The following is a 13,963-nucleotide window of genomic DNA, read 5'->3' on the forward strand; positions in this document are numbered from 1 at the left end:
TGATTATTCATAATGTATTTTAATACAGACACAGGGTGGACTGTGTGTTTCTATGCTGATGAGTGTGTGGGTGCAAATGCATGCATAAAATGAACATAAAGATTATTCTCGCCCACAGTCCTTCGGGAGCGAATCTTTTGCACGCATTTCCCGGCATAACAAGCTTTAAGCTTTGTGTGTAATTAAACAAACTCTTGTCCCTCAATGCAAATGACCACAGTTTCACAGTCACACACACAACGGGAGGATATAGGAGAAAAGTGGTTATAGAGAAAGAGGTTTATCTTTACATACACAAGCATCTTATCTTAAGCTGCAAGGCAAAGCAGATAAATATTAGGGCGGATAACATGACAGACAGTATTAGGGACTTCCCTCTTTTTTTTCAAACCGCTGTTCCCTCCCGCCAATGAGCCGTGCAGCTGCTTGCTGTGCTTTCCAGCCTGCCCCCTCCACATCCTTGCCTATATAAGCCCTGACTCTCCCTCTCCTCCGCACTTCTGCCTTCTGTCTGAATCCTCAACGTCAGTCGAAAGGACAAGCGGACACAATGGTGAGTAACTGCTCAACTGATGACGTAGCCTTAAAATTTCAAGTCTCTCTTCCCCTCAGTCTCCCTTTGTCTCTGTTTCTCTGCATTAGATGGATTAAATGTCCTCTCTAAAGCTCACAGGGCCACTGCTGTTGAGTTGAAGGTTATTCACACAAAATGAGCTTTATCCTATTACGTGACAGTAGTTTTAAGCAGAATGTTTGCAATGAAACTTTTCAGGGTATGTCTGTTGAGAATTCAGGCATAGGAATATATACTGGGAGAGTTTTATATGACTACAAAGCTCCATAAATCATTTCTATAATCTTGGAGAATCTAGGTCAGACGACAGACACTTTATGAGTTAGACTGCTTTGTCATTTTCATACTGGTCTGATGTGCTACAGCTGGTCTTAAAGGAGGAAGCATATGAAACAAAAGGAAAAATAATAGTCTTAGTCATGTTTGTTAAGGAATTACAGTACTCTTGACAAAAAGGAGTGATCGAGGTAATCGTGGCAGTGGGGGGATGGATAGAAAGAACAGAGAAAAGAGGAGTGGTCTGGCCTAGGCCTTATGAGTTACTTGGCAGCCATTTTGCAGCTGTTAGGAGTTTTTGGTTTGAGAGAGATGTGGGGAGAGAGAGGGAGAGGGAGCCATCCCTGACTGTTACACAGCACTATGCAGCTGGACAGGATGGGGGAGGAGAGAGGCACAAAATGGGAGGGGATGAGGAAAGGGAGGAGATACAGGATGGAGAAGTGGGGGAAGGTTTTCCCATCTTCTCGAGGCATGGCCTTCCTGTCTGCCACATAATGCCTTAGTTTGTATGTTCCACTTTTTGGGGGCAGAATGGTTGCAGAATCTGGTCAGTGTCAGCTGCTTTCATTTAAATGTTTCAGCTATACTTTAAATAGTTGAAAACTTCAGCATTCCACTCTGGCACACAGTTTCCTCTCCGAACTGAGTGCCGACATCATAAAGACTGTAATTAGACGTGGGCGCCATAGGGCATTAATGGAAAACTACAGATGTTTTATTTGTCTTTGAACTGATATGAAACCACCAAGGTTAACATACCTCTAAGCAGACAGATGCAAACTGTCAAAGTCCCCAGTTGTTAATGCATTAGTCAGTGCCGATAGAAGTTATCCGTAAGAAGTTATTGTTGGGTTGTGCAATAAAGCAAATAAAATTATACTTGGATTTGAATAGTAAATAAATGTCTGATAACATTCGAAGCTGGCTCTAACTAACCTCTCTCCATTTATTTATTTAGCGTGAGTGTATTTCTATGCACGTCGGCCAAGCCGGAGCCCAGATGGGCAACGCATGCTGGGAGCTGTACTGCCTGGAACATGGGATCCAGCCAGACGGACAGATGCCCAGTGACAAGACTATTGGGGGAGGAGATGACTCCTTCAATACCTTCTTCAGTGAGACTGGGGCAGGAAAGCATGTCCCCAGGGCCATCTTTGTTGACCTGGAACCTACTGTCATCGGTCAGTAATGTGCAAATAGTGTGTAGCTAAATATATCTTTCCTCTTCTTGCACCTGAATACACACCTAAAACCAATGAAACAACTCATAATTTGTAAAACATAGACAATACTCTATACTTTAAATTAGAACAAAGTATTACAGCGTGAATGTTTTTTAATATTATTTGCAGTATGTGAAAAAATATAATGTTTAAAACATTTATACTACACAGCCATTTACTCTTGTTTTCAATTGTTCTTTTCACAGATGAGGTGCGTACAGGAACTTACCGGCAACTGTTCCACCCTGAGCAGCTGATTACAGGAAAAGAGGATGCTGCCAACAACTACGCCCGTGGCCACTACACAATCGGCAAGGAAATTATTGATCTGGTTCTGGACCGGACTCGTAAACTGGTGAGAATTTAGTTTGTCGGACAGATTCAGTACATGACTTAGTATGTGATTTCTTACCTTTTGAGAGTATAGACCTGGAGTGGGATTTTAAATAATCAAAGCAAAATTTCCTTTCAGGCTGATCAGTGCACTGGCCTGCAGGGATTCCTCATCTTCCACTCCTTTGGTGGAGGCACTGGCTCAGGTTTCACCTCCCTTCTGATGGAGAGACTTTCCGTTGATTATGGAAAGAAATCAAAACTTGAATTTGCTGTCTATCCAGCCCCCCAGGTCTCCACAGCAGTGGTGGAGCCTTATAACTCCATCCTGACCACCCACACCACCCTGGAGCACTCTGACTGTGCTTTCATGGTGGACAATGAGGCCATCTACGATATCTGCCGCAGGAACCTTGATATCGAGAGGCCGACTTACACTAATCTGAACAGGCTCATTGGCCAGATTGTGTCTTCAATCACAGCCTCCCTTCGCTTTGATGGTGCCCTGAATGTTGATCTGACAGAGTTCCAGACCAACTTGGTGCCCTACCCTCGTATCCACTTCCCACTGGCCACCTATGCTCCAGTCATCTCTGCTGAGAAAGCTTACCATGAGCAGCTGTCTGTTGCTGATATCACCAATGCTTGTTTTGAGCCAGCTAATCAGATGGTGAAGTGTGACCCTCGTCATGGTAAATACATGGCCTGCTGTCTGCTGTATCGTGGTGATGTGGTACCCAAAGATGTCAACTCTGCCATCGCAGCCATCAAAACCAAACGCACCATCCAGTTTGTGGACTGGTGCCCCACAGGCTTCAAAGTGGGCATCAACTACCAGCCACCAACAGTGGTTCCTGGAGGAGACCTGGCTAAAGTGCAGAGAGCTGTGTGCATGCTGAGCAACACCACGGCCATCGCTGAGGCCTGGGCCCGTCTTGACCACAAGTTTGACCTCATGTATGCCAAGAGGGCCTTTGTCCACTGGTATGTTGGAGAGGGCATGGAGGAGGGAGAGTTCTCAGAGGCCAGAGAAGATATGGCTGCCCTGGAGAAGGATTATGAAGAGGTTGGCACTGATAGCATGGGCGAGGAGGATGAAGAGGGCGAGGAATATTGAAGGGCCAAACATCACCCAGGCTTTGACATCACCCATTCCAAAAGTTATCATGAACGTACCACATTCCCATCAACATTCTGATAACCTGTGGTGGTGATATATCAGTATTATCAATAAAACAAATTCTCACAAACCTTTTAAATGAACTTGTGATTATTCCTATTCCAAAGTAGCTTGAAAACACATTGCTAACCTCAACTACTGATTGGCCTTTTATACTCAGACTAATAAGCTTTGCATTTAACTTTTACAACTGTGATAGATTATATCTAGCATCAGCACTGTGGTAGGAATTACAAGGATAAAATATAAAAAATAAAGTATTTTCATCAAAGTACACATTGATTCTACATTATATATATATTTTTAGATTTGCTATTCATAGTGGGGGTTTTCCAGCAGTGTTTTGTTGGACTTTATATTGTGTTTACATGGAGCTCCCACTCAATTACAAAGCATTTTCCAGTTCCTCTGCCCATGTCAATTTCCTGCCTTTTTGTGCCGTGTTGAGAGAAAGATTAGCCACAAACTACACAATAGGCAGGGCAGGGCCTGTACCTGCAGTTGCCTCTCTTAGCCACCAGATGGGAGCAACGTGACCAGCTCATAAACTATGAGTTGGTTTCATCCTGTAGAGTAGACTCTATTCATACATGACCAGTCCAAATAACTATGACATGATGAGCTCATCATGTGATCCCGACCACATGAGTCACACAGTGAACTAAAAACCTACTTTCAGTACAGTAATTATAACTTATACTTATAATTATACGTTTATAATTATAATAACGATTGACGTGATGGAAACATTTGAAGTTTTTCTATTATATGTATGACTACACTTATCTGTAGTAAGAATCAGCAGTGGAGGAGGTATTTAGCTCATTTTACCAAAGGAAAAGTATTAGTACTACACTGTAGAGATACTCTACAAGTAAAAAATATATACTGGAATTGTTAGGTACAGCACAGTTAGTAAATAAGCAAAAAAACATTCAGTATATTAAGTATTATTATTAATAAATTATTATTAAAATATAGTTAAAGCATCAAAAGAAGCTCTGTATGTCACATAACTTGGTTATTATAACTTACAATAATAATTGATGTGATAGAAACATTAGTTTTATGTTTTGTTTTGTTTTTATGTAAAATCTGCATGCTAATAACTATGGCTGTCAGATGCTGTGAATTATTATAATATAGAATATTCATGTACAGAAAACGGGAGGGGGAAAAAAAAACACTTTACCTTTGCATCAGTAATGATTTTGAAATTTTTAGAAATATCTGTGAACATGATGTGATCTAACCTGGTAGGTATCCATGACTACTATGCAGAAGATGCAGGGTTTTTATCGCAGAGCAACAGGCGGACGTCGTTGAGTCAGGGCTGTGACGTTTCCAGACGCTCGCGTTTTCTAGACGCGCTATTTTTTTCCTCTCAGCTGAGAGTGACGTAACGCGTGGAGCTTAGACCAGCACACACACACACACACACACATACACACACATAGGGGCAGGCAAACACACGCCTGACTGACATCCGCTTGTTTTTACCGGCGTGGGACTGTAAGTGTAGCGGTACACTGCAGACATATTGTGCCGCTTTTGAGAGTGTTTGCGTCGGGGGCGGTGGGAGAGGACAACAAGGAGGAGGCTCAGTCTGCGCGGCTGTCACGAAGACAGCAGCGGGGGGTGGGAGCGCATTCCAGAGGCGATCATAACTAATTCATTGTCGCTCCAGAACCGGCGGACAGGACAGGCTGCTAAAACTGCTCAGTAATCAGGCTGAAAGGCTGACACGGTAGGTTTATAGCTTCAGCTAGTCGTGATAAGTTATGGCTTACCCATATGCAATAGACCGTGTGGCTACCAGACTGCAAACCTGACCATAATAGGAAGTATTGTGTCAACTGAAGTACCAAATAATGTTAATGTTAACGCACTTTAATATAGACAGCACCTGTGCATCTGCCCGTGTATGCGAGTCTGTGTAAGGGCCTACTGTCATGTCAGCAGCAGTTGTCAGATGCCATGAAGCTAGAAATAACATAGTAATAATACTTGTGTGAGCACATGGAAGTTCCCGAGGGGGGCATAGAAAGTTAACTTTAGTTATTTTACCTCAGTTTGGAAGTCACCGAAACTGCTGTGGGTCCACTAATGGGATTGGCACTTTGGTTAGCACGCTGACTCTGTGGCTATAATGGAACCACTGACACCAACACTGACTGTACTGAGGTGTGAGCATTTCAAGGGCACACTTGCACTTTTAGGTACATAAACATAATAATATAAACCATAATATATGGGCATCCATCTGTAACCGATTTAGCTTTTGCAAGACAAAACCAAAGAAGAACCCTCCTTATTTGACTTAATTGACTTTGTTAATTATATGTATATAGGTTTGACAAATTAAAATTCAAAACCATTTCATCAATTGTAATTAAAAGTTCAACAAACATAACAGTGTTATAGTACTAGCACAGCCCACAGAAGGCTTAAAAAAACTATTTTCTTCTCCTAGTCTGAATGAAGTTATTTAATCTTTTTATGGGTCTGTTCCTGTATGTAATCACATAATTCACTATTTTTTTAATGAATGAAATTTTGAAAAAGTGTCACTCTAACTAAAAGTTATTGCCATATATAAGACTTGATTCTAGTCTAAATCCAAATGGCGATCAACAATTAATGGCTCCTAGCTTGTATAATGCATGATGACTCATTCCTATTTTTTTTTTTTCTGGTATGGTATCTATTGCTTTACAGATCATTTCATTCCAAAATAGGAAATAACACATTTCCATAATATGCACGGTATTCGTCAGCACTTACAGAACGATGAAACAACTGTGTTTACATTAGACATTACCATTCCTCAGACACCTCCTGTTGTATATGACAAATAATGAGCACAGGAAGTTCTTTTCATTTTTTGAATTTTAGAAAATAATCGATCCTCCAAACTTGTTATTATCTGATGCTTGTGTTTTATTATGACTGGGTATAATCTCAGTAGGAAACTCTGCTGTATCTCCCTTGGTGAGGAGTGACTGGAAGAAACATGGTGGATTACTATAACATCCTGGGTGTGTCCAAAACAGCCTCTCAGGAAGACATCAAGAAAGCGTGAGTATCCAGGAAGTCTATCTTAAGATTCTTTGCACTAATTCATCAACAGTAATGCAATATTTGACCTAAATATAAAATACAATTCATGAAAATACGTTGTGCAGTGTAGCTTCTTACTCAGCATGGTCAGATTGTATAAACTTTTAAAAAGCTGCTTAGCTGCCTCAAAATGAGCAGGTTCTTAGTTTTATGTGTCTAGGTTTTTATAAACTTAAGACCACATTTAAAAAAAAATACATTCTCTTTTTGAACATGCACAAAAATGAAACACAAATCACTAAAAATACAATATCTCATTATACACTCTAATTTAAAGCCATAAATAGAGGTTTGCAAACCACTGGTATGAAAAACACACATTTCTTAAAATAATATGGAGTGCTGCTATTGTTATCTTTTCACTGCTCTGCACAGTGCATTTGTTTATGTTTTTTTTCTTGAAGAGACTATAATATTAGTGCATTTTTTATTTGTATACATGTATGAGTCAGTGTTTGTGTGTTTTTGTGCATTCAGGTACAGGAAACTCGCACTGAAATGGCATCCAGACAAAAATCCAGACAACAAAGACGAAGCAGAGAAGAAGTTCAAAGAATTGGCTGAGGCCTATGAAGTCCTCTCTGACAGTAAGTCAGGACAGTGTGTATACTTATGTATATTTATATGTGTGTGTCTGTAAGATGACTGACACTTGATCTGTATTGATGTTATGAGTCATGAATCTAATCTTTATGTGATGACGCCTTAAATCTAACATGTTAGCTGTGTTTTTCATTTTATTTAATGCACGTGAGTTAGGCATATAACAAAAAAAACATATATTAATTAGTGTCTATGGGTTTTTATTACATCAGTAAGTTGTACTAATTGTTCTTCTTCTACAGAAAGTAAGCGTGATGCATATGACAGATATGGAAATGACAGAATGCCACACACAGGTAAATATAAACCTACTGCAATGAGATATTATTGCATCCATTATAGGAAAAATGACTAAAGACGAATGTCTTTCCCTGGCTATCATTGTTTCTCCACTTCCATTACACTTACTCTCCATTTTCTCCTACCTTTCACTTCCCTTCACTTCCACTTTTCCTCCCACTCTTTCTCTTCACCACCCTGACACCGACAATTAATTTTCCAGGTTCCACCACCTCAGACTTTTCGTCAGATTTCCCAGAATTCACGTTCACATTCCGCAACCCAGATGAGGTGTTCAGAGAGTTTTTTGGCGGCCAGGATCCCTTCGCAAGCTTCTTCGGTAAGTATTACACTATATAATATACTATAATATACAATAGACTATAATTAAAGTAACTGGTGTAATTTTTGTCTGTAGAAATTCTTTTTTTTTTTTGATGGATCCCCTCTGGAGACCTAAGGATTTTGACATCTGCTCATCATACTTCTTTTATTCATTCACCTGCAGAGCAATAATCATACATAAGCCCTCAAAACAGATGATCCCATTGCTTGACTAAAGTCTCACCTCTTAGTTAATTGGCCTCATAAAAACCTACTGTAATATTACATCTTATGTAATCGTCAAGTATGTCAGTAATGATAATGATAAGTCTTTTGTCTTTCTCTAACCCAGATGACTTCTCGTCCTTTGGAAGCTCCTCCTCTCGTCTTGGACCCGGTCGGTTCTTTTCTTTTCCTTCAGCGGGAGGTAAACAGTTGCATAATCCTGTCCTTTAATATTTATCTACACCCTAACCATCTATCTCATCGACTTATGCACTAAACTAACTCACAGGTAAAACATACCTAGCCATAGCTTCTGGATTTTGTGGACAAAACAGATTATTTCCTTATATTGGGACACCTGGCTGTCCACTTTATTTCAAATCTTTGGGCCAATCTTTGGGAGTGGTATTATCTTTGACTTTGGTAAGGATGCGTCAAAATTAATTCTGTTCTCCTCCCTTCTCCTGCTTTCCTTGCCTGATCGTCTGTCCTTCTTCAGTGGACTTTACCTCCTTCTCGTCTTCCTTGGGTGGTCTGGATGGGATGGACAGCATGGGCGGGGGGATGGGCAACTTCAAATCAGTTTCTACATCCACTCGCATCGTAAATGGCAAACGCACCACCACCAAGAAGTATGTAATGTCGTCCTTAGGAAAGTTAGCCAACCTGGGAAATGCAATATTTTCAAATGTACAGATTTTTTTTTTGTAACACATGAGTGTGACTTGCTGAATAGATTGTAATATATACAGAAAATGATCTTGTGTCATTTTTATGCAGGTTTATTTTTCAATACTTCCAAACCTCACTAACTAGATTGAAACTACCATAAACACTGATCTACAGCTCAGTATAAGTTCATTTCTGATTTGGAAAGCATTCTTACATTTCTAGTATTTTATGTTGCCAAGGGTGTTATTGCATTTTATATGTATTATCTTACTGCCAACAAAAGTGAGGATACAAAACAACATCATAGTGTTTTGAAATTGGCAACTGGATATTGGAGTCATTTTTTCTGGGGTTACATTTTGCTCTCTGTTAGTTATGGTTATGTACATAGATTTATCATCATATCCCTCATACGTTAGTGCTACTTTCCTATAAACATACACTGCTGGAGCTTGTATCACTGTAATCAAACACCACATGAATATTTTATTAATTCTTTGAAGTTATTGTATAGGCTGACCTTTATAAGATTAAATCTATGTGAATGCTTGATAAGACAAAGTAAGAAATACAATGATATGTGCATTGTAATACTACCATTTATTTGTCTTGCCTGTAGGGTAAAGGAGAACGGGCAGGAAAGAATAGAGATCGAGGAGGACGGGGTGTTAAAGAGCATCATAATCAATGGTAAGACCACATACATAGAATGGTGTAATTGACAGACTTGAGGACTATTTAACTCTTATTTATATTAAAAATAATACACATAAGAGTCAAAAAGTAAAGTTTTATAGGGACTATTGTATTAGAAGATGTTTTAGGTGTTGGTATAAAAGATTGTGGCATGGTGAATGAAGATCATGAGTTTCCTCATGTGTGCTTGTAAATGTTGCTTCATGTTGCTTTTGTTCTTTTGCTGTGTGTGTCATTCTTAGGTGTGGAAGACGAAATGGCTCTGGCACTGGAGCTGAGCCGACGAGACGGACAAACCCGTCCCTCACCTCAGAAGCCACAAATCCAAAACAGATCACCTGCCGATTCTGACAGACCACGTCCAAGCCCTTTCCCCGCGGCCTCTCATCGGTCATTTAGCGCAGCCCCCTTCTACAACTACGGGACTGCGACAAGCAGCGAGGATGATGAAGAAGACGAAGACCTGCAGATGGCTTTGGCATGCAGCCTGTCAGAAATGGAAGCCCAGCAGAGAGCAGCTGCTACCGACTTCATATCAGGTGCTGGGGTTGGGGGTAGAGCCATAAGTGGCAAAAGTGGTGGCCATAAAGGAGGCAGGTTTGTTACGACTATAAAAGTGAATGTGGCCGGTACTGAAAAGATTAGTGCAGGGGAGAAACATGAAGAGGGGCAGTTTAAAATGACCTCAGGGCCTGGGGGTAAGTGGGAAAAGGGGGGAAAGGGAACCAAAGAGCCAGGCTTCTCTCCCTCAACTGAGTCACCCTCAACTTCCAGCCCTACTTCACAAAGCAGTGAGGAAGAGCTTGAACCTGCCATTAAAAATAGTGATAGCAGTGTGAAAAGGAAAAAGAAGTGTGGGTGTATTGTGTGCTAGTGCAGTGTGTATATTGCCTTATTCTTTTATACTGACCTCAGTGTCGTGCCTACAGCCAGACTCTAATGTAATGTGACTGCCAGACTCCTAATTTGAGACAGTGCCTCAACTGATCACGAGGCTTTCATGCAGTCTTAAAGCACCTAAACAAGACAATGAACATGTATTCCTATGTAACTGACCAATACAGCTAAAAGTCTGTGCGAAGCAATACAGAGGATTGTTTCTGAATGTATGTAAATTTGCCAAACGCTAACAAAGACAGAAAAGAGTTGGATTAAGAGGGATTTAGAAGTTGGTAGTGAGTTAAATCCCAGTGAGGGCAGGATGTTGTGTTTGTGGGCGTGTGTGTGTGTATGTGCTTGGGTGTGCGTTTGGGTCAGTTGCGACCCTGCCACAGAATTTTCTCATACCGACTCAGTCAGAGGGAATGTATCGGATCTGTGTCACAAACAATAGATCAAAATCGAAAGTAGGCCACAGAACTTTCTCTTGTGATTCTAATCATGGCATAAAAACCAGCGCGATCAAAAAAAAAAAAAAAGACCACTGTTTACTGGTCAGCTGATAGTAATTTCTAGAGTATGTATAGCACTGAAGTAGTTGAAGCGCACACACTTTGCAAATATAAATGCCTTGTAAATACATGCAGTCCAAAGTGGTAGCCAAGCGTTTACACTGTTACTAAGTTGCAATATTAAGGAGCTCACGTTTGGCCTAAATGCACTTTTGCTCAAATATTATTGCCATATTTGGTAATATTTGGTCAGATTGTAGACTGCTAGGGGTGGCAGCAATCACAGTATAAAATGTGTACAGCATTGTGACAAGTGTAACAGAAAACAGTTACAAATAATCATAAAAAAAACTTTTATATTTTGATCCTTTTGGTGCCTTTGCATGTTTTACTATGTCTTTCCTTTTCTTACCGTACTGCTGCAAATGTGCCAAGTCAGACAAACTAATGTATTTCAAGCAAAGCAAATTTTCAGAAGCTATATGTATATAATGATTAGAAATGTTGTCAGGTGTTCTGTGGTGCGACAGTGATCGAATGAACTGAAATTGTGATGGCTGCGTGAATGTTTGAAAATAAGGAGCTTCATGGCTAAATCAATGTGAGCTTCGATTCGCCTTTGGACTGGTCTGAACCGTCAGGGTAGATGAAATACCGAGCTGTGTTTTCCCTTTATCAGCATCTGGTGATTAAGTGCCCCTGAGCAAAACACTAAACCCCATCTGTTTCACTTTAGCCACTTAGTGGCAGGTCAATAACCCTCCTGCCACCTGCACTGATTTTCTTGCCTAAAATAAAATGGCATTAATTAATAAGCTTTAAAAATCTGCCAAAAATGAAGGAGCTTCCCAGTGTTGAGAAATTGAAATGGTTAAATGTGTTTTGATTGATTTTGAATTGTGTTTTTTACAGTTTACACTCATTTATTTAGCTATGTATTTTTGTTGTCTTATTAAAACCACAACATTTGACATGTTTTTTAGTTGTTGCCAAAACACAAAGGTATTACAATTAATTACCAGTATTATTAAGTATTTAAATTTTTAATGACTTTTCAAAGACATGCCATCAAGTACCTTATTACAGCCAGGGTGTCCTTTCCCTGCTCTGCTTTTACACTACAGAGCAATATACGTTTGATTTTTGGTTGTTATTGTTTTTCATGAGTGCTTGAATTATTTTACATTGCATGAGTTTTGCTTTCACTTTAAAGTATAACTATCATCACTGGCAAAAAAAAATGAAATGGGAACATATCTTTAAACTTCTTTCCAATAATTACGACCCTGTTGACTCTGAGCTGTTTATCAATTCTCCTCTTCAAACTGTTCTTGCGTGTGCAGAGGGGATGAGAGAGAAAGAGGAAGATGTTTCTCTTAATCGATATCAGCCTGTAAAAACTTTGTACTAAATTGTGTTTTTTTTTGTTATTTTTGTTTTAAAATTGTTAAAAGGGAATAACAAATAAAGACTGAGCTGAAGAGTTTGAATTTTGAATTTTTTTTGTGACAGCAATAGTTATGCATTTTTCTGATGTAACTGTAACTGATTTCATGCTATACTAGTATTACATTTACTACTACAACTAATAGTGCTACTTTATTAATATTTATAGGAAAAATTAAAGGCACTGCTGCTTGTCCTTTCATTCATTTTGAATGATTCATTCTGGGTTCGGTCTTTCTGAAAAGAATGAAATTATATCATTTAATTTTAAAAAACAAAACAATTTTTAAACCAATTCGTCCCTTCAAGTCCTTTCATTACTGACCATTTACACTCCATCAAAAGCTGTACGTTGATCATTACAAGCTGTGTGTGTTCATCTTATCTCTCTCTGCTCCTCTTCAGCACTTTCCTCTTCTCACCCCCCACTAGGCTGTGCAAACAATGTTCTCTGACCAGTGTGTGATCATCTAGTTCCCTTCAAGAACAAACTGTTTCACGGTTTTACCCATGACCTAAACCTTTATTCTGTTCTCCCATTAGTTTGCCACCAAAATCTGTCGAAAACAAAAAATGCTTAGTCATCATCACAAATGTCAAATGGCCACAGTATATTTAATTTGAACACACGGTCTTTTCTGCTTAAATTTAAACTTCTGTTCATCATCTTATAATTACTGAGACTTAAGTTGTTAATTTGTCTTACCCTTCCTGCTTCCTGTTTCAGACTCAGACTTCGAGGCCTTCACAAGCTAACCTGATTGGCTCATGCTGCTCTGTGCCCTAGTCCTGCCCTGAGGTAAAGAACCAGTGTGAACCTGAAGCACCCTGCAAGTTGTTTAGTCATTCCTTTTCTCCTGCCCCATAAGCCCCATTTAGATCAGATCAGCTGACGAAGTCTGGAAAAATCATATTTCTAACAGGTGATGCCTGCAGTATTTACATTAGTGATGAAGTGTAATATGTCCTTGTACATCTATTCTTACAGGTCAAAGGTCAATTCCCCATGATGCACTTGTCTCTCTCTGCCCACCATGGCTCCTACCTGCTGAATGACACTTAACTAAAGATACAAATGTGTATTTTATATGTATGTGTGTGAGTGTGTGTACATACTGTAGCTCCATGTGGAGCGAAAGACTGGAAACTTTGTATTTTGAAACCCTAAGGACATAGTTCTAATCATCTCTGCAGTAACTAACTAAGTGTTTCAGCTGAGTTTTAATTTGAAATATGCCTGGAAGTGGAAACTGATGAATATGGCAAATAAAATAAAAAATGCTTTGAAACATACAAAGCAGAGAAAATAAAGCATTGCCTGCTGAATACCCTGTATCAGTATATTTATAAAAAATATTAGGGTTAATATCAAACAACTGAAGATAGAATACCAAAAAAGCTATCTGAGGTTCAAAGGCATGACTTGACAATATTATAATATACTTGTTTTGGCAACACTGTGGTGCAGCAGGTGCTGTCTGTAACTCTGAAAGTGATATTGATGAACTATTGATAGATTTCGAATGATACTTGAATTTAAAATAAATAGATAGGATTCATGTGACTTTAAATGTGTCATTTTAACTTCTTTTTTTTATAAAACAAAAAGCAACATGAT

At 39.3% G+C, this 13,963-nt stretch overlaps 2 protein-coding genes across 5 annotated transcripts; both read left to right on the forward strand.

Annotated features, from left to right (window-relative positions):
- The first annotated feature begins 437 nt into the window (after positions 1–437).
- Positions 438–3,668, forward strand: LOC104928608 (tubulin alpha chain). The gene is made up of 4 exons (XM_019255459.2): positions 438–553; positions 1,812–2,034; positions 2,283–2,431; positions 2,549–3,668. Exons 1-4 carry the CDS (start codon positions 551–553, stop codon positions 3,524–3,526), a joined length of 1,353 nt encoding a protein of 450 aa, XP_019111004.2. The 5' UTR covers positions 438–550; the 3' UTR covers positions 3,527–3,668.
- A 1,224-nt stretch (positions 3,669–4,892) lies between these two features.
- On the forward strand, positions 4,893–13,903 carry dnajb2 (DnaJ heat shock protein family (Hsp40) member B2). Of its 4 annotated transcripts, XM_019255455.2 has the most exons (11): positions 4,896–5,336; positions 6,555–6,667; positions 7,187–7,296; positions 7,555–7,608; positions 7,815–7,931; positions 8,268–8,342; positions 8,640–8,772; positions 9,432–9,502; positions 9,751–10,047; positions 13,073–13,144; positions 13,334–13,903. In XM_019255455.2, the coding sequence occupies exons 2-10, from the start codon at positions 6,603–6,605 to the stop codon at positions 13,099–13,101; spliced, it is 951 nt and encodes a 316-aa protein (XP_019111000.2). In that variant the 5' UTR covers positions 4,896–5,336; positions 6,555–6,602; the 3' UTR covers positions 13,102–13,144; positions 13,334–13,903. The 4 variants fall into 4 exon arrangements, with proteins under 4 accessions (XP_019110999.2, XP_010741252.3, XP_019110998.2 ...); XM_019255454.2 differs by lacking the exons at positions 13,073–13,144; positions 13,334–13,903 and having other exon boundaries at positions 4,893–5,336; positions 6,543–6,667; positions 9,751–12,389; XM_010742950.3 differs by lacking the exons at positions 13,073–13,144; positions 13,334–13,903 and having other exon boundaries at positions 4,893–5,336; positions 9,751–12,389.
- The last annotated feature ends 60 nt before the right edge of the window (positions 13,904–13,963 follow it).

This window comes from Larimichthys crocea, chromosome XVIII (genome assembly GCF_000972845.2).
Source record: "Larimichthys crocea isolate SSNF chromosome XVIII, L_crocea_2.0, whole genome shotgun sequence".
Classification (NCBI taxonomy): Eukaryota; Metazoa; Chordata; class Actinopteri; family Sciaenidae; genus Larimichthys; species Larimichthys crocea.